Source organism: Cebidichthys violaceus, unplaced genomic scaffold (assembly GCF_023349555.1).
Source record: "Cebidichthys violaceus isolate CVI_PGR_0920_01 unplaced genomic scaffold, fCebVio1.0.p SCAF_77, whole genome shotgun sequence".
Lineage (NCBI taxonomy): Eukaryota > Metazoa > Chordata > Actinopteri > Perciformes > Stichaeidae > Cebidichthys > Cebidichthys violaceus.
Genome location: NW_027176961.1, coordinates 301,227 through 328,726, shown reverse-complemented (window position 1 = coordinate 328,726; position 27,500 = coordinate 301,227). Strand labels below are relative to the sequence as shown.

At 41.8% G+C, this 27,500-nt stretch overlaps 2 protein-coding genes across 2 annotated transcripts in view; both read left to right on the top strand.

Moving 5' to 3' along the window:
* The window catches only part of sptbn5 (spectrin, beta, non-erythrocytic 5), a 44,658-nt gene extending 34,280 nt beyond the window's left edge, over positions 1–10,378 (top strand). Inside the window, exons 65-79 of the mRNA XM_068737244.1 lie at positions 1,316–1,512; positions 1,702–1,906; positions 2,032–2,211; positions 2,365–2,526; positions 2,646–2,863; positions 3,086–3,275; positions 3,344–3,520; positions 4,103–4,210; positions 4,289–5,125; positions 5,318–5,386; positions 5,876–5,959; positions 6,038–6,129; positions 6,560–6,676; positions 8,554–8,753; positions 8,837–10,378. Of these exons, the coding sequence (XP_068593345.1) occupies positions 1,316–1,512; positions 1,702–1,906; positions 2,032–2,211; positions 2,365–2,526; positions 2,646–2,863; positions 3,086–3,275; positions 3,344–3,520; positions 4,103–4,210; positions 4,289–5,125; positions 5,318–5,386; positions 5,876–5,959; positions 6,038–6,129; positions 6,560–6,676; positions 8,554–8,753; positions 8,837–8,991 (2,991 nt within the window). The 3' untranslated portion in view covers positions 8,992–10,378. The remainder of the gene's footprint in view (positions 1–1,315; positions 1,513–1,701; positions 1,907–2,031; positions 2,212–2,364; positions 2,527–2,645; positions 2,864–3,085; positions 3,276–3,343; positions 3,521–4,102; positions 4,211–4,288; positions 5,126–5,317; positions 5,387–5,875; positions 5,960–6,037; positions 6,130–6,559; positions 6,677–8,553; positions 8,754–8,836) is intronic.
* Positions 10,379–16,736: 6,358 nt separating this feature from the next.
* The window catches only part of foxg1a (forkhead box G1a), a 23,285-nt gene continuing 12,521 nt past the window's right edge, over positions 16,737–27,500 (top strand). The window contains exon 1 of the mRNA XM_068737280.1: positions 16,737–18,495. Within this exon, the coding sequence (XP_068593381.1) occupies positions 16,979–18,301 (1,323 nt within the window). The 5' untranslated portion in view covers positions 16,737–16,978 and the 3' untranslated portion in view covers positions 18,302–18,495. The remainder of the gene's footprint in view (positions 18,496–27,500) is intronic.

Genomic DNA, 27,500 nt, shown 5'->3' with positions numbered 1-27,500 from the left:
AAAATGAGCAGAAAGTCATGTGACTCACAGTTTAACCATCATAGTGTGAAAAAAGGGTATCATATATTATAACGTTATCATGATGCGTTTCAGTGTAATCTGGTAAAATGTAGTTTTTGGGAGGAATTTGAATAAATCCAGTAGTTTGAAGATTTCACATTCAATATAAAATAGATATTAGAGATGAATTATGAGCTGTTTAACTTCCTAACACGAGCTCTAAGAACATTATAATACATCGTTAAAAATAACTAGATTTGTTTTAATCAATACAAATACAATCTTTTATTTCCTAATTATTTGAATTGTATATTTTTATGCAAATCACCACTATAGATGACTTTAACGAAGATGATGACAATAAATATGAAACATGGACTGAAGTGGGATGAACTGAGTGAAAACTTTCTTATTAGATAAAACAGATTTTGACAAACTGCATAATTTGCATTTGAAAATAAGTAATTAATTACGATATATTGCAACGTTTGGTATTTCAAAATCGCAATAATATTATATCGTGACTCAAGTATCGTGATAATATTGTATCGTGACAATATCATATCGTGATAATATCGCATCGTGATAATATGGTATCGTGATAATATCGCATCGTGATAATATCGTATCGTGACTTAAGTATCGTGATAATATCGTATCGTGATAATATCGTATCGTGATAATATCGCATCGTGATAATATCGTATCGAGACTTAAGTATTGTGATAATATTGTATCGTGATAATATCGCATCGTGATAATATCGCATCGTGATAATATCGTATCGTGACTTAAGTATTGTGATAATATCGTATCGTGATAACATCGTATCGTGATAATATCGTATCGTGATAATATCGTATCGTGATAATAGCGTATCGTGATAACATCGTACTGTGACTTAAGCATCGTGATAATATCGTATTGTGATAATATCGTATTGTGATAATATTGCATCGTGATAATATCGTATCGTGACTTAAGTATTGTGATAATATCGTATCGTGACTTAAGTATTGTGATAATATCCTATCGTGACTTAAGTATCGTGATAATATCGTATCGTGACTTAAGTATCGTGATAATATCGTATTGTGATAATATCGTATCGTGATAATATTGCATCGTGATAATATCGTATCGTGACTTAAGTATTGTGATAATATCGTATCGTGACTTAAGTATCGTGATAATATCGTATCGTGACTTAAGCATTGTGATAATATTGTATTGTGATAGTATCGTGACTTAGGTATCGTGATAATATTGTGGGATTCCCCCCCCACTATATTAACCTGTGTTTGTGTGTCTCGAGGTCTCTGAGCTGCAGCTGTGGTCGGAGGAGCAGCGGGCCGGTCTGGAGTCTCGGGACTGCGGGAGGAGCGAGGAGGCGACGGAGGCCCTGCTGAGGAGGCTGGACTCTGTGGATGTGGAGCTGGAGAACCAGAGGAAGACGGTGGAGAGGCTGCAGGAGAGAGGAGCCTCGCTGCAGCACCTGGGACATCCTAACAGGTAGACAGACACACGCTTAGACACCTCTTTAAAACACCTATTTAAACTCTTTTTTTAGACACCTGTTTACCAACACCAGTTTAAACACCTGTTTGAACACCTGTACACTCAGGATGTGGTCTGAGAAGCGATGGGGTCATTAGATTTGAATCTCAAAGTAAAGTTTGTCTCTCTGTGTGTCCGTCTCAGCCACCTGGTCAGCGAGTCTCTCCCAGGCGTCCCCGAACGCTTCGAGACTCTCCTCCGACTCTCCGCCGCTCGCCACGCCGCTCTGGAAGACCGGCTCCGCCTCTACGTGTTCGAGAGGGAAGCCAAAGAACTACAAACATGGCTGACCTCCAAGAAGACCCTGGCAGAGTCTAAAGACTGCGGGCAAGATCTGGAGGACGTAGAGGTGAGTCACACAAGTACCTGGAAGTCAGATTAAATAATCGTTTGATCACACGTTTCTGATTTAAGTAAGTATTTAATTTTAGACTTATATGACTGATAGACCTCCTCCTCCTCCTCCTCCTGCAGGTCCTTCAGAAGAAGCTGGAGGTTCTGGTGTCGGAGGTGTCCGGTCTGGGTCGGAGCCGGCTGACCTCGGTGCAGCAGCTGGGCCGAGGTCTGCAGCAGGACGGCGAGGCCCGGAGGAGGGACGACACCCTCAGCGGGCTGTGGGACGACCTCAACGGCAGCATCAGGACCAGAGAACAGGTGTGGATCTGATACCTGTGGTGGTTCATGTGTCACACAGGAGAGCTAGTAACGTTAGCAGCACCGCTAACGGCTAACCAACGGAGGTTCACTTCAGTTACATCATGATGCCTTCAGGCTCTGCTCAGTGAACCTCTTCTCCGTGTCCTCCAGAACCTGCAGCAGGCGAGGGAGTTCCATCAGTTCAACCACGACGTGGACGAGCTGAAGGGCTGGATGGCTGAGAAGGAGGCCGTGCTGGACTCTGAGGACCAGAACCAGGACCAGGACCTGCACTCCATCCAGACTCTGCTGAGGCAACACGAGGCGCTGGAGGTAAATTTATGTTTATTAGCTACTTAAATTTTGTATTATTAATCTGAATCTGCAAAGTAACTAACATTTTGTAACTTATATTATCTTGAGTACATGTTGTTGTCTCCGTGTTCCACCAGAGGGATCTGGTCCTGGTCTCTGAGGAGACCACCAGGAGCCGAGAGGAGGGCCGGGCTCTGAGCCGACGCCGGCCTGAGACCAGAGCCGCGGTGACCCGGAGGCTGGAGGAGCTGGAGGTCTGCTGGACCAGCATCCGGGACAAGGCCTCCCAACGCAGGACCAGACTGGACCAGGTCCAGGACGTGCAGAAGTACTGGTCCCATTGGACCGAGCTCATGTAGGTCCTCATCACGTCTCTCTCAAATTAAAGTTCAACTACAAACATATTTGGTACTTTGTATTTCCCCGTCAAAATAAAAGTCCTCTGCAGACTTCCTCTGCCTCGTGTTGCCTCAGTGGAGTCCGGATGGAGTCCTGGTCCTGGTCCTGGTCTAACCTCCTGAGCCCCCTGTATGAACAGAATCTTAAAGATCTTAGTTTGTCCGTCTTGTGTCTCAAGGGCCTCGCTGAGGGAGACGCTGTCTCTGGTTGGAGGGGAGGCGCTGAGCGTGGAGGGAGGCGACCCGGAGCAGCTCCTGAAGAAGCACCAGGAGTACCGGGTCCAGATGGACCGACAGCTCAGCAAATCACAGGCCGCCAAAGAGGAAGGGAGGCGCCTGATGGAGGGAGGAAACTTCATGTCCCCAGAGGTAAGACCACACACATTCACCGAGGACCGTCTGTCTCACCTGACGTCTCCGTCTCCCCCCGTCCTCAGGTGGAGGAGCGCGTGTCGGAGCTGGAGGAGCTGGAGGTTCGGGTGGAGAAGGTCTGGGAGGAGACCAGAGTCCTGTATGAGGAGGAGCTGGAGATCTCCCTCCTGCAGAGGGAGCTGGAGCAGGCGGAGCGCTGGCTGAGCTCCTACGAGAACTCGCTGACGGCCGAGGACTTCGGGGTGAGAGGACAAAGGGTCGGGAGGAAACAGGAAGTTGGGTTGTTGTGGTTTAGTTCCGTCCACCAGGGGGCGACTCCTCTGGTTGTATAGAAGTCTAGTCTAAAATGACTCTACTTCTCTCTTGATTTATTCCCTCAGTAAACATTGTAAACATGAGTTTATGGTCTCAATCTCTAGTTTACAGTCTTCTTCAATACAGCATGATGTTCATTTAGTACATTATGCTCCATTTAGAGTCAAACACACCATAAAGAGGGGATGATTTAGGGGCGGGGCTACACAGTGATTGACAGGTCTCTACCAGAGACGTATATGACGTCTCTACGTCACTCCTCCTCAGTCCAGATATGGTCACTTCCTGTTCACTGGTTGCAAAAAATCAAAATGGCGACGACCAAAATGCAGAACTAGAGGCTTCAAATGTCTATAAACAAAAGAGACGTCAGGACGACTACGTGTGTTTAAATACAGCAACAAAACTGTGTTTCTATACTTTAGGAAAATATCAAAACAGCTGTAAACTATATTAGTACAGATGTGGTGAATGTTGACAGAAACAGCTGGTTCTTCTTGTTCCTCCAGGACTCTGTGTCGGATGTCCTGGAGCTCCTGAAGAGACAGGAGGACCTGGAGGCCATGATCCAGGCCCAGAGCGATCGCTTCATCGCACTACAGAAGAAGAAAACACAGGTCGGTCGGTCGGTAACGCTCTAACCCCGACCGAACACATCTGTCTTTGCTCTAACGTTTTCTCTTTTCTCCTCTCAGAGGGAGAAGAGACTCGATGGAAACTCGGACCTTCAGGACAGGAAACCTCCAGCCAGGGTTTTGTCTCTGAGGAGGATATCGTCGGATCCAAAGACCTCCTCCTCCTCCTCCAGGGAGGTCGTCCGTCGACTCAGCGGCGGCCGGAGGACGGACAGAGCCGTCAGATCGTCCACCCTGGACGGGAAAAGCAGCTTCGCGACGTCTGCTAGTCCTCCACTCAGCCCGACCCTCCTCCTCCAGTCCAGGAGACACTTCGGTACCAGCAGGAAGAAATGGGAGGAGGAAGAAGACGCCAGCAGTCCTCCTGCTAGTCCTAGCTCCAGCCCGACACATGGCGCTCCCCTCAGAGCATCACCTGACTCCTCCTCTCCTCCTCCTTCCTCCCCTCGAACCTCCATCTCCTCTTCCTCCCCTGAGAATGACCGTCGTCTCCGATCCAAACCCCCTCTGGCTCCAAAGCCCAGAATCTCCTCCTCAGAGCGGACGCTTGGACGCAGCTCTGAGACGCCCGCCACGCCGCCTGACTCGTCTCCGCCAATCAGAGCGTTCGTTGCTCCCACAGAGCCACCGCCTCCTCCTCCTCCTCTTTCATCTCCTCCTCCTCCTCCAGTCGAAGGAAGACCTTCTCCCCCTGAATCTCCTCCCACGGAGCTCCGCGACGAGCCTCCTGATTCTGAACCGGTTCCACCACCTGACCCCCCGACTGCTGCACCAATCACAGAGGAGGAGACGGCATCAGCTGACCTCGCTCCTCCTGCATCTCCTCCTCAGGGACACAGGAAGTTAGACGATGAAGCAGAAGAAGAAGACGCCAACGTCCAGAGCTCCACACCGGAGGTAAACACTCTCTGTCTCTCTGTCTCTCTCTTTCACTCTCTCTCTCTTTCACTCTCTCTCTTTCACTCTCTCTCTCTTTCACTCTCTCTCTTTCACTCTGTCTCTCTCTCTCTGTCTCTGTCTCTCTCTCTCTTAATAGTTATAGTTATTACTGAAAGCTGATTGGTCGCTGCTCTCTGTGATGTTGTTCAGGTGACGGCCGAGCGGCCAATCAGGATGGAGGGAACACTGGAGATCAAACTGAAACAAGGAGGAAACAAGGTGAGGTCATCGTTGATGCTCCTCTAGTTGAGTTCAGGTAGAATCCGTCTTCACAACCTTCACCTGCGACGTGTCCGGTGTGCCGATTGTCTGACGGGTGTGTCTTGTCTGTCTGTGATTGTCTGACGGGTGTGTCTTGTCTGTCTGTGATTGTCTGACGGGTGTGTCTTGTCTGTCTGTGATTGTCTGACGGGTGTGTCTTGTCTGACTGTGATTGTCTGACGGGTGTGTCTTGTCTGTCTGTGATTGTCTGACGGGTGTGTCTTGTCTGTCTGTGATTGTCTGACGGGTGTGTCTTGTCTGACTGTGATTGTCTGACGGGTGTGTCTTGTCTGACTGTGATTGTCTGACGGGTGTGTCTTGTCTGACTGTGATTGTCTGACGGGTGTGTCTTGTCTGACTGTGATTGTCTGACGGGTGTGTCTTGTCTGACTGTGATTGGTTGACGGGTGTGTCTTGTCGGTCTGTGATTGGCTGCTGCTGCTTCAGGGTCTGGAGCACTGGGAGGAGGTGTTTGCTGTTCTGGAAGGACAGACGCTCATCCTGTCCACAGACAGAGCGGCTGCTGACCAGGTATTTATTATTGTGTCTAAACTAAGAGACAGAAAGCTGCTGACTCAGCGTTACTGAAACTCACCGGTGTCTCCTCAGAAGTCCTCCCGCTGGCCTCCGGTCCACTTGGACCGAGCTGTTTGTAGAGAGAACGCTTCCTACAGGAGGAAGGAGAACACCTTCAGACTCATGTGAGCAGATTATCCATGTTCATTTATCCATGTTCATGTATTCATGTTAATTTATTCATGTTCATTTATTCATGTTCATTTATTCATGTTTATTTATCTAATGTTTATTTATCTAATGTTTATTTTACCTGAAGAGGCCACAGATATATATATTTAAAACAAATATAAATACAGTGAATTATGGAAGATATCTGATGTGTTTACATCACATCTTAATGTACTTTTAGACATATTTCATATCTTAAAGAAAACTACTTTTAGATCTCCTCTAAAATTATGAATCTGTGTGTGTGTGTGTTATATTTAAACAGTGTGTGTGTGTGTGTGTGTGTGTGTGTGTGTGTGTGTTTTATATTTAAACAGTGTGTGTGTGTGTGTGTGTGTGTGTGTGTGTGTGTTATATTTAAACAGTGTGTGTTGTGTTCATCAGACTGGAGGACGGCAGTCAGTTCCTGTTTTCAGCGTCCAGCAGAGAACTTCAGCTGCTTTGGGTGAAGAAACTACAAAACTGCTCTGAATCTACCAGCAGTGACTCTGACGACTCAGGGTAAACACACACACACACACACACACACACACACACACATACATGCACGCACGCACGCACACACACATACATGCACGCACGCACGCACGCACGCACACATGCACACACACACACACACACACACACACACACACATGCACACACACACACACACACACACACACACTCGGGAAGCTTTAGGGGCGGGGCGTCCCTACGTCACTCCTCCTCAGTCCAGATGTGGTCACTTCCTGTTCACTGGATGATAAAAACAAGATGGCGACGGCTGAAACGCCGAACTAGAGGCTTCAAAATGTCCACAAACCAACGAGTGACGTCACCATGACTACGTCCCCATGACTACGTCCATGTCCTATAAACAGTTTTTGGTCCAGACCTCTGAAATGCATGAAGGGTCAAATCCTGCAATCAACAACTTTACAGTCGACCCGTTTCTGCTTGAGCTCTTCATCAGAAAATGAGGGATTTTAAAATATTTGAGCGGAGAATAATGTTTAATTTAGACAGTTTGTCTCTCTGTCATGATGTCGTAACACAATAAACATCTGTACAGGAACTACTCTAAATACATCAAGGACACAAAACAGTGTCTTACTACACATGTGAGGAGGAGGAGGAGGAGGAGGATCTCTGAGCTCTCTGATTGGCTCAGCGGTCGGCTGATGTTTGCTTCATCAGCACCTGGTCCTGGCTGTCGTCTCGTTCCAGCTGTGATGGACTTCTCTTAATGAACCGAACAGATTGTATTCAAATGAACACGGACACCAAACTTTTACTTGTTGGTGTTTGGAGTCAAACCGGACGTCCGTCAGCCGCTGACGGTGTTTGATGGAGTTTCAGACGGAAGCCGTTTCTTTCACGCTGCGTCAGGTAATTTGACTTTTTGCACAGCTCACCTGTTCTCACTGTGCAGCGTGGGGTCGACGGGCTCCGAGAGGCCGGAACAAGTCAACCATCCTTTTTAATGAGATACTTTGACAAAAGTGGATTACATTCAGCGGGAAACACAATGGTGAAAACACACAGGGAGCAGAGCTCTGCTTTATTCAGCGCTGAGGTGCAGACAGGAAGTACATGATGAAAGGGTTTCTGAAGGAGAATGTTTAAAGCACTACGCTAACAAGCACCGAAGCCAAGAAAAGAGAGGATATTCCTAAAGAGCTTTTGAAAATGTATATTCCATTAATATTTCTGTTTACATGCAGCCCAGGAGACAAACCTCCAGGTCTTTAAAGAGAAGTCAGAGCTTCATGAGTTGAAGCTGCATTCTCTCTAGTGTCCACCAGGGGGCGACTCCTCTGGTTGTATAGAAGTCTAGTCTAAAATGACTCTACTTCTCTCTTGATTTATTCCCTCAGTAAACATTGTAAACATGAGTTTATGGTCTCAATCTCTAGTTTACAGTCTTCTTCAATACAGCATGATGTTCATTTAGTACATTATGCTCCATTTAGAGTCAAACACACCAGAAAGCAGGGGATGATTTAGGGTATTTAACAGGATTTTGAGCTACTGAAGATGGAGACATAAAGCTCCTGTTAGGCTTCCAGTCCCCCCCCCCCCCCCCCCCCCGCCCCCATGCTTCCTGTCTTTGTGCTAAGCTAGGCTAACTATTAATTTATCTTTTCCCAAAATGTGTATCTAAACATCTCACATCAGTTTCTGGTTAGCTAGCAGGGAAGATAACAATAGCTCTTAAGCTAAAACATGTTAGCTTGTTAGCTACAGAGGTCTGTGGTTCCAGGTTTGGAGAATCGATTTAAATCTGCTAGATCGCACTGCGCCTTTGCTGCCTGTCATTGTGCTAAGCTAGGCTAAACGTCCGTTAGATGACGTTAGCGCCGTCGCTAAAATGTTAGCTCCGCTTGTGTCTTCAGGAGAGTGTCGTCGGTCAACCTGAGTTTGGAGAAGTTAGCCGAGGCTCTGGACGATTCGGCCGCCACCAAACCGCCGCACGGCCGACATGAGAGCCTAGAGAGGCAGTCGTCCGCCGAGGGGCCGCCTCCTCCCAAACCCCCCCACACGTACTACAACAAGCACCGCTACCCCGAGGAGGACGGGGGGGTCCGGACCACAGGTGAGGCGACGCAGCGCGTTAGCACGTTAGAACGTCGTTCAACGGAGAGCGTCTATGAATCTGTAATTTCCTGCTCACTGCAGGTACTGAGAGATGTCAAACTCCGCCCCCTTCTGGGCCGCCTCCTCCCCCCGACGCCCAGGACCCCCCCACTGTGACCCCCCAGCTACCAGAGGACCACACCGGCAGAGACAAGTCAAAGAGGAGCGTCTTCAGGAAGTTCTTCACTAAGAAGTAAAGCTTTACTGACGCGTTCCTGTCATTGTGGGAAGCCAAATGGTGCATTAATATTGGAATAACAATAATAACTTTATTTAAATAGCACCTTTTTAAAATCAATGAGTAACGCGTGAATATAAAAACATAATAAAACAGAAGCACAGATGACAGAGGAAATGTAATATGAGCAAAAATGATCTTACTTACAAAGTGCCTCACGGAAAATGCAGAACCCTTTGATGAGCTAGAACGTCTCTCTTAGAACACAAACCTTTGTCCGATCTGCTCTCAATTGTAATATGTTCTTCCTCTAACGATGCTTCACGTTTCCCCCGAGTTTCATGAAAATCCGCCCGGTGGTTTTTCTGTAATCCTGCTGACAAACTGAGCACTAATAAAGAGCGCTAATACAACTAGAATAAACTCTGAGCACAAGAGTCCCTGTTGAACAGACTGACCCTCCACTAAAGGGCTCCTTACTGACTTTAACCAGGTCAGAGGAGCTCCGTCCACGGAGGAAAGCACAGAGATGCAGTTGAAAGCTCAGGAAGAAAAGGGAGTAAATGGACCTTCAGTTCACTTCTAAACACGTTCAGTTGTTTGTTTCAAGGATTCACTCACCGTCCATCTCTGGAGTTTGCTCAAATAATACTACTAGCAGTACTAGTTTTGCTTCTACCACCTATGGTAGTACTAGTCGTAGTATTTCTGCTTCTACCACCGGTGGTAGTAGTAGTGCTAGTAGTAGTATTTTTGTTACTACTAGTAGTACCACCACTACTATCACTGGTTGTAGAAGCAGAAGTACTTCTAGTAGTACCACCAGTAATACCACCAGTAGTAGTATTTATGCCTTTACCACTGGTGGTGGTGGTGGTGGTAGTAGTAGTAGTAGTGGTAGTAGTAGGTGGTGGTAGTATTTATGTATTTCTACACACACTCAGAACCGTGTTAAATAATAATAATCAATAAAACGTGTTGTCATGGAGACCCTTCATTCAGTGATCAGTGAGGTCAGACGTCATGTGACCTGAACCGTCTTTAATTCAGTCAAGAGAATAATTTACCCAGAATTCATGAGGTCTTAGTTCCTCCTGGTCCAGAAGTAAACCGATCTGAAATCAATCGGTTTGATCATCAGACGATTAATACGCTCCGACGATCTTCATCTTCTTCTTGTGAGGAGTCTTCATCGAGCGTCCTGCGTCCGCTCTGGTTCTGGTTCTGGTCTAAGAGTCTCGTCTTCATTCAGACGTTCAGAGGAGACCAAGAAGAGTCGCTCAGACGTGAATCATGAACATGTGACGTAATACTCTCACATAATACACTAATACTAATACACTAATACTCACTGAGTTGATGTAACTGCACTGAATGTTTTTGATTAAATATTTAATCCACGTTTCCTCCTTGACTTCCTGTTTTCATTTCTCTTCCTCTGAGATCTGGTTGTGATTAATGAACTGTGTATTGATCAATATTTCTATAGATCTATACATCAATACATTTATAGATCTATACATCAATACATCAATACATCTATAGAAATATTGATTTATAGATCTCTATAAATCAATATTTCTATAGATGTATTGATGTATTGATCTATAGATCAATACATCTAGATCTATAGATCAATACAGTATTTTCACAGTGTACTAGTAGTACTTGTACTCTAACATACTATTTCCACTGTGTACTAGTAGTACTTGTACTCTAAAATAGTATTTCCAAAATGTAGTTGTAGTACATGTACTCTAACATAGTATTTTTATTGTGTCGCAGTAGTACTCTTTTAACAGAGTATTTCACAGTTTGATATTACTTTTACTGTAAGTGTAGTAGTAGTGGTAGTGGTGGTAGTGGTAGTAGTAGTAGTAGTGGTACTGTACATCCTACTGAGACACAGTTGTAGTTCCTCTCGCAGCCTCACGGTGTCGCTGTCGGCGCACTAATGATCCGGCTCCTCTCGTTTCTCCGGGTCTCAGTCTGTGGCTCCAGCCGACTGATCGTCCGCTTCACGAGTTAATTTACAGCAAATGAACCATAAAACCCGCAGAGCTCGTTTCTTCTTCTTCTTCTCTTTCTATTTCTTCTTCTTCTCTTTCTATTTCTTCTTCTTCGTCTTCTCTTTCTATTTCTTCTTCTGCTTCTCTTTTTATTTCTTCTTCTTCGTTCGTTCCTCGCGCGTCAGTTGGAGGTTTTTGTTCACTCGCAGATTCTTAAATAAAGTTTAAAACATTTAAAAATCTATTTCACAATTTCAACACCAACGTTTGGAGCAAATTACGTCACGTTAACACGTGACACATTTAAATACACAACAAATAATTAAAAAGAGCATCTAATCATAATATCCTCATTATACAGTATCTACTATACATGAGTACATTACTGTCATACAATATACATCATTATCACAACATGCATTTTGTTTTCATTGCAAAGCGTTTTATTATTTTAAACATGAATAATAAATAATAAATGAGTAAAAATAGAATTCAGGCTAAATAGTGAAATAATAAAACATCAAAAATACTATGAATATTCATGAGTATTATTTACACCAGTTTATTTTACACATTAAAAGCCTTTAAAACGTTTGTTTTGTATTAAATGAATGAGTTCAATCACAAACTTCAATCTTTAATTATATAAAAAGTCTTAAATCTCCTCCGACTCGTGACGTCATTTAAAGAGAAATTAAAGAGATTTAAATCTTTAATTCAAGTAATAAATAAATCTATTGTCTCCATCAGCGTCACTGTTTCCGGTGTGTCGGACTCTTTTTGTCCCTCCAGGCCTCCGTCTGATTCCCGCTTCAACGTCCAGCTCACGAGACAGAACAGAAATCAGCGGGAAGTTATTATTATTTAGTTTGAATAAACTTTAATATCATATTTAAATAACGTTATCTTTCATGATGAATACATGAAATCATTTTTATTATAGTGAAATGACAACATGAGGTTTTTATGAAGACTTTATTAAAGATAAAATGAACACACGACACGTGTATTTAATTTAATATTTACTGATATTAGTACATTTACTTTGAAATTCTACTCTGATAGAAAAACGGCTCAAAAGTTTAATTTGTGTCGAATATTCAGAAAATATGTTTAAAAGTTTTTATGTTTTTGTTGCTCCAGATGAAATGAGAAAGAAACACGTGACACACAAACAAACATTAAAACCTTTAACATAAATAAATCAGACTGAATGTAAATATGGGTTGATGTAGTTCCTGCTTCCACCGCCGGGAGGCGCCTTCTGTCTTCTCCTCCATGTCTGCTCTGATCTGGTTTATCATCTCACAACTTCCCTTCAAGCCTGAAAGCCAATGATGATAAAACAATAATAATAATAGTAATAACAATAGTAATAACAATAACAACGACGACGATGATGATAGAACTGAGGCTGTTTCTCTCGTCCTCCAGATGATCAACCTTCATGATTCGTTTGTTTTTCAGCTCCTCAGACAGAACGGAGCTCACAGGTCACAGCTGACAGCAGGAGGAAGGTTCTGGTTCCTGAACTGAACCGAATCAACAAGGTTCTGTTCAGGTTCAGACACCCAACACGATAGAACGTAGCCCCGAAGCTCCATTTAGAAACCTGCAGTTCATCTCAAAGAGTCCTTAAATCACTGAAGCCCCATTAGAACCCCACAAACACCCCAAGATCTCCCTGAAGAACCGGCAAAGCCCCTTAAGAACTCCTGGACCCTCCTTCAAATAATAAACCCTGGAAGTCATAACGGACCCTTTGAATACCCCCTTACACTTTACTCTGTAATCCTCTTACAAAGGACTAAGGAACCCGTTTAAATACCAAAGGAACCCCCTTAATGGCATTAAACTTCCTAAAATCCCCTGGAACCCACTCAGTACTTTAGGAACCTCATTATTGGCCTGGAAATACCCCTGAAACCCCTTATTAACTTCTAGAACCTCCTTATAAACTCCACTCTGCAACCATCTTACAAACCTAAGGAACCCCTTAAGGGCTGCTAGAACCTGTTTAAGAACCACAAAATCTCCTATAGAAGGCCACAAAGTATTCTTAAAACACATACTTCAGAACCCAAAGAAACTGCTGCTTCGATAAGAACCACAGGAGCATCTGAAACACCCTGAAACACCCTCAACCCTTTAATCCGCTTTAAGAACTACATGAACAACTCAAAGGTTCCTAAAACATTTTAGGAACCTTTTCCCAAACCTTGTAAAGACCCAGTGGAACATCCTCAAGAACCCCAAAAACCAAACAGCACAGCCGGAACCATTGAAGGCGTTGCATGACTCCCCTTGATTACCCAGAGCACCTTTAAAGTTCCCTTAAATCTCCTGGACGAACCAATCAAGACCAAGTGGACCCTCCTTTAGAACGTAAAGAACCCGTTAGGGTTGCTGGAGACCTTTAATAAAGTCAGATGTGTCTTTGGAACATCACCTTAACGAACCCTTTACGCTCTTCAGGGCCAGCTTAAAGGCCTCTGGACCACCTTAAGAACCCTGAAGTACCCCTTAGAGAACGTGGAGAACCCCTTTGAGACTCTTCTGATCAGCTTCAGTGATTGATTGAAACGTGGTTCTGTGGTTCTGTTTCGAGTGCAGACAAACAGATGTTCCACATATGGATCAAACATTTCAATCAGAACTTTAAAACCTTCAGAAAGACTTTTCTCTGAAGCAGAAGATCAGATGATCAAAACAGGAAACGATTCAACGAAACCACCAAAATAAAACAAACCTTTGTTTCTAGAGATGGTCAGAAGTCAGAAGTCACCTCCAGGTTCCTTCACTCTCTGATATTTATATATATATATATATATATATATATATATATATATATATATATGTGTAAATATATATAAATATAATATATATGTATACATATATATATATATAAATATATATTTATATTTATAAATATAATATATGTATGTATACATATATATATATATAAATATAATATATATATATGTATACATATATATATATATATTTATATTTATAAATATAATATATGTATGTATACATATATATATAAATATAATATATATATATATATGTATACATATATATATTATATTTATATATATATGTATACATACATATATTTCACGTGTATCTGCAGGTCTTTGTCTGAACACAATGTCTTACATTGTGTTCTTAGATCCAGAAGAAACAGATCGCGCACACACACACACACACACACACACACACACACACACACACACACACACACACACACACACACACGCACACGCATACGCACACACGCACGCGGTCCAAACTCTGCTCACATCTTCATCTTCTGTGAACAAACAAACAAACAAACAAACAGTTTGTTTACTTCAGTGAGTCACTGAGAAGCTGACAAACAAACAGCAAGTTAAACTACCCCATCAAAATAAAAGCATGGCGTAATAAAGACGACCGTCAGTCGTGAAATAGATTCGGGTGGACGTAATATTTGCCCTCATTATTATTATTATTATTATTATTATTATTATTATTCTCGCTACTTATTTCTACATGTATGATGTTCCTTGAGTTCATGACGGTTTGACCAGAAGCTCGTTTGTTTCCTCGAACAGTCCGCGTGACTGAAAGCTCCGGAGAGGCTTTTATTTTCTATAACGATGAATACTGTCATCATGATAAATTATGATAACTGTTCATAAAGCTCTCCTCTCCTATTCACGAGAACATACCAGGTGACGACATGAATACACATTTTACAATTACTCTAAAATATCAACAACAAATAAAACATCAAAGAATCACAAAGGAACAAATACTAAAACACTCAAAGTGAAGTTTATATGATAAAAACCTCCAAACTGAAATAACACTTGTTTTCAAGTATTTGGTTTCTGGCTCCACCTCCATCCGTCTCATTATTATATTAACTTTATGTTTATTTTATTATTAATTTTATATTAATTTTATTATTAATTTTATATTTATTTTATATGTATTTGTTATTTATTTGTGACCGGCGGTGTCTCGGGGCGTCAGAAGCGGCTCTGGTCTCCTGTCTCTGGTCTCTGGTCTCTGGTCTCTGGTCTCCGGCTGCTCCTCCGGGAGGAAACAGATTAAATATGAAACATGTTCATATCTTCAGTTTGTTGATCTTTGGACTCTGATGTTCTGATGGAACCACAGAAGAACTCTTTGTTTACACTTAAAGACTTTAATCCCACCTTAAAGTATTTAAGGTGGACTGACCGAGTTTTATACTTTCTGATAATAATATTCATCTTTATAAATATAGCAGTAATACATACTAGTGATAGTAGTTTTTATCTGTTGCAGCAGGAACTGCTGCACTAACTGTAGTAGTAGTAGTAGTAGTAGTATTCAGTAGTAGTATTCAGTGGTAGTACTACCAGAGGCTCATAATAAAATAAATATCTGAATCATTTTTCAGAATGTTTTTATTTATTTACGTCACGTGTTTACGGCTCTCGTGGTCACGTGGTAAAATATAACTTCTATGTACTAATACTGTTGGTACCAATGAATACTAATCCTAGTATTCTGATGTGTCTTTGAACAGCTGTTTATACTAGTACTATAGTGTAGTTCTAGTGTAGTACTTGCAGTATTATTATTAGTATAATAATCCAGTTTATCTTTCTATTGTATTTATGTTCCGTTAAATGTTTAAATGTTTAAATCTATTTTAGTTTCTCTGCAGAAGAAAAACGGAAACAAATAAAATCACTTGAAATAATTATTGTGTCAAAAATCATCGTTTAGAATAAATCTCAATGTGTGACCTCAGTGGTGCGCGAGGGCGTGGTGGCGGTACCAGTAGTAGTACTAGCGGTAGTACACAGACACAGTAGTAGTACTAGCTGTAGTACACAGACACAGTAGTAGTACTGTAATATAAAGATGTGTCAAAATGTTTCTCCAGAATAGAAGAAGTGAAATAAATATGATCATCTTCAGAGGTTATGAATATGATTTCATCTTTTCATAAACATCAGTAATAAATTCTAAATGTTTTGGTTTTTCGTTTCCGTTTCTGAAGTGTCCTCGCGCGGCCTCCACCGTCAATCCGTGGATCCTCCCCGGCATGAGGCGCCGTGTTCCCGGCTCTCCGCGCGGAGCCGCGGCTCCTGGAGGAGCGGAGGACACACAAATCACCTCCGCGTGTCCTCACCGTGTCCGCGTGTCTCTGTTTATTGTCCTCCGGTTGATGTAAACAGTTTGTAACGCGGCGGAGGGAAACATTTGAACCGGAGGAGTGTAAATACGAGCAGCGGCGGCGGGGATTTGGGTGAACGCGCATCACGGTGTGTTTTCCAGCGACGGGCTCACTTTGGGGGGGGGGTCTACGCTGCAAAAAGTCTCCGAGACTCTGGACCCTGTCTGTGGTCCAGAGAACAGAATCCGTCAGTGATACATTTTAATAACTCCATAAGTTATTGAGAGTTTTAATGAGACTCACGTGTTCACATTAAAATGAACAAACAGCGTTAAACTTTGAGGAGCGTGAAGGATCCGCTCTGACATCTTCATCTTCATCTTCATCTTCATCTCATGAAGTTCTGGTTCTTTAGGCTCCGTCACGCTTTAATAACGAGCCTCCTCTTCTCGGGCACTTTTTGCAGCGTGCACGGCTTCGGTGGATGTGTGTGTTTGTGTGAGCGCGCTGATTGGCTGAGCGCGCAGAGGACGCCTTCATATTTAACACTAATGTCCCCCTGGTTGGCTGAGGACTGGAAAGGTCCAACCAATGTTTGTGGCTCGCGCTAGCGGCTGCGGCTCCCTAATTAATTGCAGCTATCTGTCTCCTATCGATGTGTGTGTACATGTGTGTTGTGTGTGTGTGTGTTGTGTTTCCTCTTTCCTCCCCAAACCGAACATGACATAGTTTGTTGGGCTATACTTCCCTCCTTCCTCCCGTCCTGGTTCGCGGGCGCAGACCGGACCCATCGAGACCCAGCTGTGCTCGTCCTGCTCGTCGCCTCGTGCCCGGTGATGTTGGATATGGGAGAGCGCAAAGAGGTGAAAATGATTCCCAAATCCTCGTTCAGTATAAACAGTTTGGTGCCGGAGGCCGTGCAAAGCGACAACGACAACCACCAGAGCCAGCAGCACCAGAACCAGCACCAGCACCACCAGAACCACCACCTGCACCACATCCACCGGCCCGGCGTCGGCGCGGACGAAGCCGAGCAGAAGGCTCCTCTCCCGGCCGCGCAGCAGGACGCCAAAGCGGATCCTAAAAGTGACTCCTCGAGCCAGGAGAGCTGCCCGGACGAGAAGGAGAAGCCGGAGGAGAAGAAGGAGGCGAAGGACGGGGACGCCGGAGGGAAGGACGGCGAGAAGAAGAGCGGCAAGTACGAGAAGCCCCCGTTCAGCTACAACGCGCTCATCATGATGGCGATCCGGCAGAGTCCGGAGAAGAGGCTCACCCTGAACGGCATCTACGAGTTCATCATGAAGAACTTCCCGTACTACCGGGAGAACAAGCAGGGCTGGCAGAACTCCATCCGGCACAACCTCAGCCTGAACAAGTGCTTCGTCAAGGTGCCGCGGCACTACGACGACCCGGGCAAAGGGAACTACTGGATGCTGGACCCGAGCAGCGACGACGTCTTCATCGGCGGCACCACCGGGAAGCTGCGGCGGCGCTCCACCACGTCCCGGGCCAAGCTGGCCTTTAAGCGGGGCGCGCGGCTCACCTCCGGGCTGACCTTCATGGACCGCGCCGGATCCCTGTACTGGCCCATGTCCCCCTTCCTGTCCCTGCACCACCCGCGGGCCGGCGGCGCCCTGGGCTACAACGGGACCTCCTCGGGCTACCCGGGTCACCCCATGTCCTACAGCACCATGCTCACGCAGAACATGAGCAACAGCCACTCGTCGTTCCCGTCCTCCAACGGGCTCAGCATGGACCGGCTGGTCGGCGGGGATCTCCCCTACGCGACGCACCACCTGACGGCCGCGGCCCTGGCGGCCTCGGCGGTGCCCTGCGGCCTCTCCGTGCCTTGCTCCGGGGCCACGTACTCCCTCAACCCGTGCTCGGTCAACCTGCTGGCCGGGCAGACCAGTTACTTTTTCCCGCACGTGCCGCACCCGTCCATGACCGCGCAGTCCGGCGGCGGCTCCTTGCAGGCCGCCCGGGCTTCGGCCTCCAATTCCCCGCAGGCTCCGTCCTCCTCCTCGCTGCAGTGTGACTCTCTGAGGCCGACTCTCTCCGGCTCTCTGCCGGCCTTCTCCTCGGGACTCTCCGGAGGTTTGTCTGACTATTTTACGCATCAAACTCAGGGTCCGACCTCCAACCCGCTGATCCACTAACCCTCCACCCGCCCGGCCCGGTCCGCCCCGGCCCGGTCCGCCCGAGGAGTGCAAACCCGTAAAATGACTGGAACTGTAAGTTTGAACATTTTACATTGTAAAAAGAGACACAGACTCAAATACGTCATGATTATGAACTGTAGAAAAAAACCCGAGCAGCAGAGAAACTCACAGAGCAGCGCTGAAGTTTCCAGGTATTTTTTAATATTATTATTGTTATTATTTCTTCTTCTTCTTCTTCTTCTTCTTCTGCTGCTGCTGCTGCTGCAGGTTCTTCTGTGTAAACCGTCTGTTCTGTTCTGTCGGGTCTGTCTGTAGGAACTGTCAGTGCGCTGTGAGCACCACGTGTACCTACATCGTGTCCTCTGATTTGAGATTCAAAAAAGGTTCAAATAATGATGAGGATGATGATGATATTATTAATAATAATAATGATAATAATATTAATAATAATATTTCTAGCCGGTTTTTTGGCCGCATGTTTGCAGTATTATCGGGTCTCGTGCGGGTCAGAACATTTTATTTCACTAAATTTAAACACGTTTGTTTTGTTGCAGCATTGAAATGTGTGTTTGTTTTTTAAAGCGCCGTCACCGCGCGAGGCTGTTCTCTTCTTCGTGTACTTTTATAGACCAAAGACTCTGTTGTAGTAGAAGTCAGAACACGAGAGTCCTGCGCGAGCCGGGTCCGGCGCGAGCCGGACTCTGAGGGGTCCGGTGCGAGCCGGGTCCGATGGGGGCTTGTTCGGAGGAGGCGTTCAGGAGCGTGGGTCTTCGCAGCAGCGCTTCTCCTCTGTTCCGTTCCTGTGCTTAGGAAGAGAGAACGTGTCTGTTTGTAATTAGGTTTTTGGGGTTTTCCTCCGATGTGAAGCACCACCGAAGAAGAGCCGCCTCACACACACTACTACGGAATGCTCGTGTTTCCTGTCGTCTCTGAACTCTTCTTCGTGTTGTGATTCTATTGTGCTCTTATTCTGATTCTCGTGTTTGTCGCTTACAGAAGTTAAAAAAAAGAGAAAAATGTTTTAATCATAAAAAAATACAAATAAAAGAATAGGTTCATTCATAAGCACGCAGAGCCCTTTGTCTTCTTTCTCTCTCACACACACACACACACACACACACACACACACACACACACACACACACACACACACACACTCTTCTTAAAATCATTCATTTTAATTTATTCTTCTTCTCTGGATTCACGCTTAAATTGTGAACGCGCTTCTGTGCAGAAGATGTTCGTGGTGCACGAGCAGACAACAGAACCGAGTCTGTTTGTGTTTCCGGTTGTTTTGCTTGTTTTTGTTGTTGTTATTTTTGTTGTTGTTTACGCACGCGCGCTAGTGGAGAAACGCGCAGCAGCTTTTCACGCACAGAGATTGTCGCGTTCGGTGGAAAGAGAGACGTGGTTCAGGACCGAGAGACATCCGGTCCTCTGTGCGGCCCGCGGCCCCGTGCGGGTTGTCCTGTGCGGGACTCCCGCAGACTGTCGTCACGTTTAACAGCTGATCTGTTCACAGGTTCTAAAACCAAGTCACATTAAAGTAAACCTGCAGATTTATAGCAGGGTGTGTGTGTGTGTGTGTGTGTGTGTGTGTGTGTGTGTGTGTGTGTGTGTGTGTGTGTGTGTGTGTGTTATTTACACATTAAACTCTAAACATGTATTTCATCTCTAAACTCAAACTGATCTTCTTCTTCTTCTTCTTCTTCTTCTTCTTCTTCTTCTTCTTCTTCTTCTTCTTCGTCTCTTTAAATGTCGCTGCTCTGTTTCCGGTTTGAGGATCAGAGGTTTGGTTCCTCCGGTAGAGTCCAGGTAGAGGTCTGCTTTAGAGGCGGTCCTGGTCCTGGTCCTGGTTCTGGGTGGTTCTCCGGTATTCCGTGATGTTTGTTCTCTAGAGATGAAACATGTTTAACAGACTTCCTGTTGGAGGATCAGCTGCTCGGTGTTGTCGGCTCCTTTGATCTCCGCGTGTTTTCACCTTCAAACTAAAATTAATCCTCTAAACATTCTGCATTAATCTCATATTACACATACATATTATATATATAATATATATATAATATGTATGTGTATATATATATGAATACATACACACATATATTCGTTCTATAAATGAGATTCTTTGATTTCAGTAGTTTTGCTTCATTCATTTTTCACTCCTTTGTGTTTACAGATTAAATCTGATTTCTGCTGATTCAACATTTAGTTCTGAGGAAAATCATTTAAATCAGAATTTGAGCTTTTATTCTTTTATTCTTTCATTCTTTTATTATTTCTGTTTGTTTTCTGCACATTTGACGTGTACAAAACTCGTTCTGTGTTTACTATATAAATATTTACAATATATATATATTGTGTATATATTATATATATAATATATACACAATATATATTTGTATATTTGTACCCATTGAAACGTACAGAATGAGGTGAACTGAAGCCTTTAAACTTTATCGTGAGCGCTGCTGCTTTCTGCGCAGCCTCAGTTCGTATCTGCACGAGACTGAACGTGTCCGTAGATTCTCTTTTTGTTTAAATCCTAAAATCTTGTGCTGCGCTTTAAAGGTGTCACGTGACACTGAAGCTGATTTAATTTAATTTATTTTATTATATTTCACAATCAGAAATGTTAAGATCACGTGCTGCTGTTTGAATCGTTATTCACGTTCTCTCCGTGTGCACGTGACATTTAGTTTTATTTTAATTATTTTACAACAACTTCACTATTTTTTAATATTTTATATTTTACAGAAAATCTCTAAATATACAAAATAAAAGCATTGAAACATGTTTAATTTTAGTGTCTCAATGTTTTCTCTCTTTCGGTGTTTTGTCTTTATGAAAAATGTACTTCAGCTTCTAAAAGATTTAAATTCAAACAGTTCAGATGAAATATTAAATATTAAACATTTAGTTTTATATTTAGTTTCATTAAAGATATTTAGATATATTATATATATATATATATATATATATATATATATATTTCTTGATTATATTCTTTAAAGTCAACAATGATCCAAATCCACAAACACGGACTCTTAAACTCTGTTATGAGTGAATTCATAACTCACCATATTCATATTGCATGTGTTGAACGTTGGATTCTGTTTCAGACCTGAACATCAGAGTCCAAACAGTTTCAGAGTTTTGAGTTCTGATGCTTTAAATCCAGATTCAAACTAAACGTATAAGATGAATGAATAACTGCATGTTGTTCATCAGATCTGTACTCTGATAGATATTATGTGTTCAATATTTCAGTCACGTTTTATTCTCCATGTTTTCTCTGAATCCATAAAAACTTTCTGTGAGAAGTTTTTGACTCATGGTGTAAATAAATGATCATAATCTGAAACATGTTGATTTCATCTCTAGTGGAGACGGTTAAGAAAAAAAACACTTTTCATTCGTCATCCTTTTTAATTTGATGGCACCAAACTGAAAAATGTTGATAAGAATCATAAATATTTAGACAACATTTAGATAATATTTAGATAATATTTAGTTAATATTTAGATAATATTTAGATAACATTTAGATAATATTTAGATAATATTTAGATAACATTTAGATGATATTAAGATAATATTTAGATGATATTTAGATAATATTTAGATGATATTTAGATAATATTTAGATATCAGTTGTCAGAAACAAACCAGGTTTCTGTTGGAGACGTTTATGTTTATGTTTGAAAATAAAAGAAACATTTCCTAAAAACAAAAACCAGCTGCATGTTTCTGCCATGTTTATACTGATATTAATGTGTTTATGATGTCACAAACACATTAATATCAGTATATGTATTCATAGCAGACTCTGCTGGTCTCAGCTGGTCTCAGGTCTCTGCAGGTTGTTTGTTGTCGGCTGGTCTGAGATCAGTCCGCCGGAACAACAAAGACGGACTTTCAGCAGCAATTTGTTCATTTCCTAAAAGAGGGCTGCGAGTTAAACGAGTCCGACTGTAACGCAAGAACCCCCCCCCCCCCCCCCCCCCCCCCCAACAATGGAGCTGCCGGGGAACCCAATCTCTGTCCTCTGATGCTATCTGCTCGTGTTAAATGGGGTGACCAGCAGTCAAAAGACAAAAGAAGCAACAGAAGGACGGGGGGGGGGGGGCAGCACTAAAACATTTCTGATGTTTTCGATTCTGCTGTTTGAGCTACAGGAAGGAAAACAGAACAAAGTTTTAGTTTTGCAGAAATGAAAAGTCGTTCACGAGTAAAGTAAAATAAACTTCTTCTTCAAGTTTAAGAGTCGTGATTCTGTCTTTGAAGGTGCTGCGTGTTCGATCCGGTGACATCTAGTGGTGACATCTAGTGGTGACGCTGCAGATTGCAACCAACTGAAACTTCTTGTGTGTCAGACGTTGAACGTCTCTCTGTTTGGTTTGTCCCTTCTGGGCTTCTGTAGAAAGATGGCGGCTGCTCCGTATGTAGATACAAGCTACGCTACGCTACGCTAACGAAAACTATTCTTATTTTCAGGTGATTATTCACTAAACGACAGAGTTACTGTTATTATTTCATTCCGTTTCTGCCAATAGAGCCTGAAACGTTTCAGCTTTAAAGACGCATATTTAAATGGCAGGTTTTAATGTGCGACCAAAATGTAAAATTCAATTGTGGAGCTTACTTAAAAATATTTCTTTTGGTCGATAAATGTCTCTTCAAGTCCCAACAGCAGCTTCAGACAGACTTCAGTGACGAGTTTCTATTTTGACACAAAACACATCATTATTATTTTGGTTTTGGTTTTCCTACTGAAGTCCAGTCACACATGACGATTTCCTTTCGTTTCACGCATTCAGTCTTTTCAAAATAAACTTCTGTCTTCTCAGGAAACACCTCAGGTTTAGTGTAAGATCCGAGTTTGTGTTAAAATAACCAAGAAGTGCAGAAGTTACATGACAAATAAATCAACATTGACTCAAATTTGAGAAGAACATTATGGCACCAAATTGGTAAATTGTAAAAAGCCGGCATGAAGTCAGAGACTGCTCTTTGAAAGCGATCTGCTGAAGTGTTTCTATAGCAGCAGAGTTTCACGAGTGTTATTGTGAAGTTCATGTGTGAAGCCAAAATGAAAACATGACTTGATGCTTTGAACATGATGTAAATCTACTGAGGTGGTTGTTCCGTCTTTACGCTGGTAACAGCTGTTACGTTATCAGGCTACGCTGTTACGCTACGTTTGTTAAGTTTCGTACTTATGTCACATTGTTATTTTACCCTGTTATGGTACATTGTTACGCAATGTTATGTTATTTCATGCTACGTTGTTACGCTACGTCGTTACGCTACGCCGTTACGCTACATCGTTACGCTACGCCGTAACGCTACGCCGTTACGCTACGCCGTTACGCTACGCCGTTACGCTACGTCGTTAAATCTTGTTGTTACGTCAGGTTGTGTTATTTTGTTACGTTAAGTTGTTACATCGTTACGTTGTTACGTTGTGATGTTGTTACGTTGTGATGTTGTTAAGTTGTGATGTTACGTTTCATCGTTTTGTAACATTGTTTATGTTTCGTTGTTTATGATACGTTGTTACATTACGTTGTTTACATTTATTATATTATTTCGATTTTTTTCAAACATAAACGATGATCTTTTTTCAAACCTTAAAGTGGAGATGAAATGAAAAACACCTTTGTTCCTTTAAATCACATTAAAATGACAACATGAACCTCATCCTGTTTCTAGATCGACTAGAGAAGTCCAGAAATAGAACCAGAAGTGAACAGAAACAGAAACGATCTGTTTGGCTCAGATTTGGTGAAGTTGTTGGAGTTTGATCTGAAGTGATTGAACATGAGGAAGATTCATGTTTCACTCTGTGGGTCAAAGTGGTTCAGCCCACTGAAGTCAGGCTACTTACTGGAACAGCCTTATAGTAATATATATGTTATATATGTTATATATATATATATATGTTACATATATGTATGTATATGTTATATATATATATATATATATATACATATGTTATATATATGTTTTATATATATGTTATATACATATATGTTATATATGTTATATATATGTTATATAATGCAGAGAATTATGACTGTTTATGATTCTGCTGTTGAGTCAACCCTGTAGTGAACGTGTCAGAGCTGCAGCTCACGATTATTTTCACCTGTCGATGATTTTTTAATTCATATTTTTATTTTAGTGTATTTGAAAAAGGCCAAAGTTACGTCTTAAATCTCTCATGCTGCGGTTTCAAACCCGAAAAAAAGGAGTCTCGTAAAGAAATATAAATTATGATATAAAATGTATTTAATCCACAGGTTTTAACTTCTAAAGTAGAGGTTTAATAACCAACAAGATGGGAGACCTCCAGGGGCCACAGACCTCCAGGGGCCTCAGACCTCCAGGGGCCTCAGACCACCAGGGGCCCCACAAGCTCCACATCCACTGTCTCATATGAACCTCTGAGCAAGGCATTAAAAAGCAGAGACCTCTGATCTGTATGAATCTACTTTAATAATGCTGATTGAAGGATTATTTACATATTTAATACTTTGAGGAGAAACGTGATGATGAAAATGATTTGAGGGTTTCATCAGACATGAAGAGAGAAACTAACATCAGATATTAATAACAGTGAATGTTTGTTATTGATCGTTTATTTATTTATTGTGATTATTTACATGTAGAAGCAGATTAATAATCAAACACAATATTTTATATATTCTCAAAGATGAAACATTAAACATGATTTAAAAACACAGAATATGATAAATAAAAACTGAGAATTAAGTTTAATAATGAATAAAATATTGAATCAGCATAAATACCAGCAGCAGTTCGTTTATGATTCTATTAAATCATCTTTAAAAATAAAAATAAAATCTGGATATGAAACTTAATAATAATGACGTCACGTCGTGCATTAATAATTATGAAAGAAAAGAAAAATAAAGAAATAAATTATTCTTACAAATAGTGTTAAATTGGGGGGGGGGGGGGGGGGGGGCGTGGACCTGAAGCACGTGGTCTTCCACTTTATCTATTTTATGATTTTTAATCACAGATTTAAAGCCTCGCGCAGCCTCGTGATGTTTCTCTCAAATATCTTTAATCCTACAAAATAAAAGTCTTCCCTCCTTCATAGCTGCGGACGCGTTTTATTTTATTTCATTTCATTTTATTTAATTTTGTCAGAAAACAGCTGAGATGAAACGACTCGCGCGGATCCCGCGGAGCTCAGCTCCGTTACCGGCGGACCTCGTACCGGTTACGAGGCGGATCAGATACAACCTGTTTGTAATATTCATATTCATATTTAATGATCCATCGATTATGATGCAGCTGCTTCACGGTTTGATGGAGGACGAGGTCTCGTGGTCACCTGCAGCTTCTCTGCACCAACAGACAATAATAATAATCAATATATATTATATTAACATTAGATATACTAACATTAAATAGACTAACATTAAATATATAAACATTAAATATACAAACATTAAATATATAATAACAAAAAGCCTGGACCAAGAGGATTCTATTTATTTATCTATTTATCTATTTATTTATCTATTTATTTATCTATTAATAGGTTAAATTTGCTTTCCAATATGGCAATATAACAACAAAATAAATAAATAATATCAGTTTGTTTTATTACAGAAACACAATCATTTTGTCACAACGTTTGTTTAAACATATAAATAATTAGATTAAATTAAAAGTAAATAAACAATATTATTTATTTTTAACTTTCAGTTACTACATTTTTAAAACTTTAAAATATTAAATTAAACAAAATGGAAATAGAATATTAAATATTATTAATCTAATTACAAACTCCCTGTCTGTGTGTGTGTGTGTGTGTGTGTGTGTGTGTGTGTGTGAGAGAGAGAGATCAGGTCGCAGCAGCTGGTTTTAATGTTTGACGACCAGTTTTCATTCTCATTGTATTAGCTGTAAATATTTTAAAGTACACACGTTAATAAAGACATCATCATGATATTAATATTAATAATAGTCAGGAGACTAAACTATTACACCGTATTCATTAGACTGAACTCAGTCTGTGACGTTTATCACTTTAAATAACGGAGGAATTAGAACCTTCATCAACAGGAACACTCACTCTACACCAAATGTGGATTCATCCGCCGCTGAAAGTAGTCCCTAACAAAGTCACTACTTCCACTTGCTTGTTTGATTAAACTCTATTACATTTAGTTTAATTTGGTTTTAATTTCAACACACTTCTTCTTCTTTTTGTTAAATTCTGATATTTCTTTCACTCTATTTTTGTGTTGATCTTGTTTCTTTATTAACTAGCAGAGCTGAGAGTCTCACATCGTAAACTTTGAGTTTTGAGTCTTAGGCGAGTCGTACTGTAACCAAATGTAACCACATTTTAACTACAGAGCAATAAAATATCATGTTTACAAAATGCATGGATACCTTTCAAATATATTTAACATGTGTGTTTGTTAATGATGAAGAAAAGAAGACTTGTGACTTCATAACTGTTGGTTTTCGTCCTTTAGTGGTAAACATTCTTTAATGAATGATTGTATTGAACCACATTACGTCTCCAACATGTCTACAGTTTGTTTCAGACGCATCTCTTCATTTTCTAACTTTTCTACAAAATCAAAAGCATAAAATTGAGCTTCTTTATTTTGAAGTTGAATATTTAACCGACTGCCTCAACAAAGAGCGTTTCTCATTGTTTCCTGTTGTGTTCAACTCGGAGGTGTAGTTCAAATATATTGTGTTGGAAAAATGCCAAGTGGTCTCCAGGTAATGCAGGTTTGAGACCACCGGACTAAAAGCTTATAGCAGATTAAGTTGCATTCTAGGAAGTGTAGGATCAAGTGTCTCTACACTTAAAGTCACTTTAATCCTTTTCATGCAACTTCTGTAACTTTACAGAGAAGAGTTTCACTGAAATCACTTCAGGTTATTCTGAGGTTTGTTTTCAGGTTCCAACTGTCACAATGTGCAACTACCATGATACAAGTACTCTACTACTATTAGTACTTGTACTGTAGTACTCACTGTGAAAATTTGTATTGTGACAGTATAATTACCAATACCACACACTAACAATACTCTGTAACAGTAAAAGTACTGATAGCACACAGTAAAAATACTCTGTTACAGTAAAAGTATTGATAGCACAGTGACTAACACAGTTTTTGTACATAGTTTATTTTTGT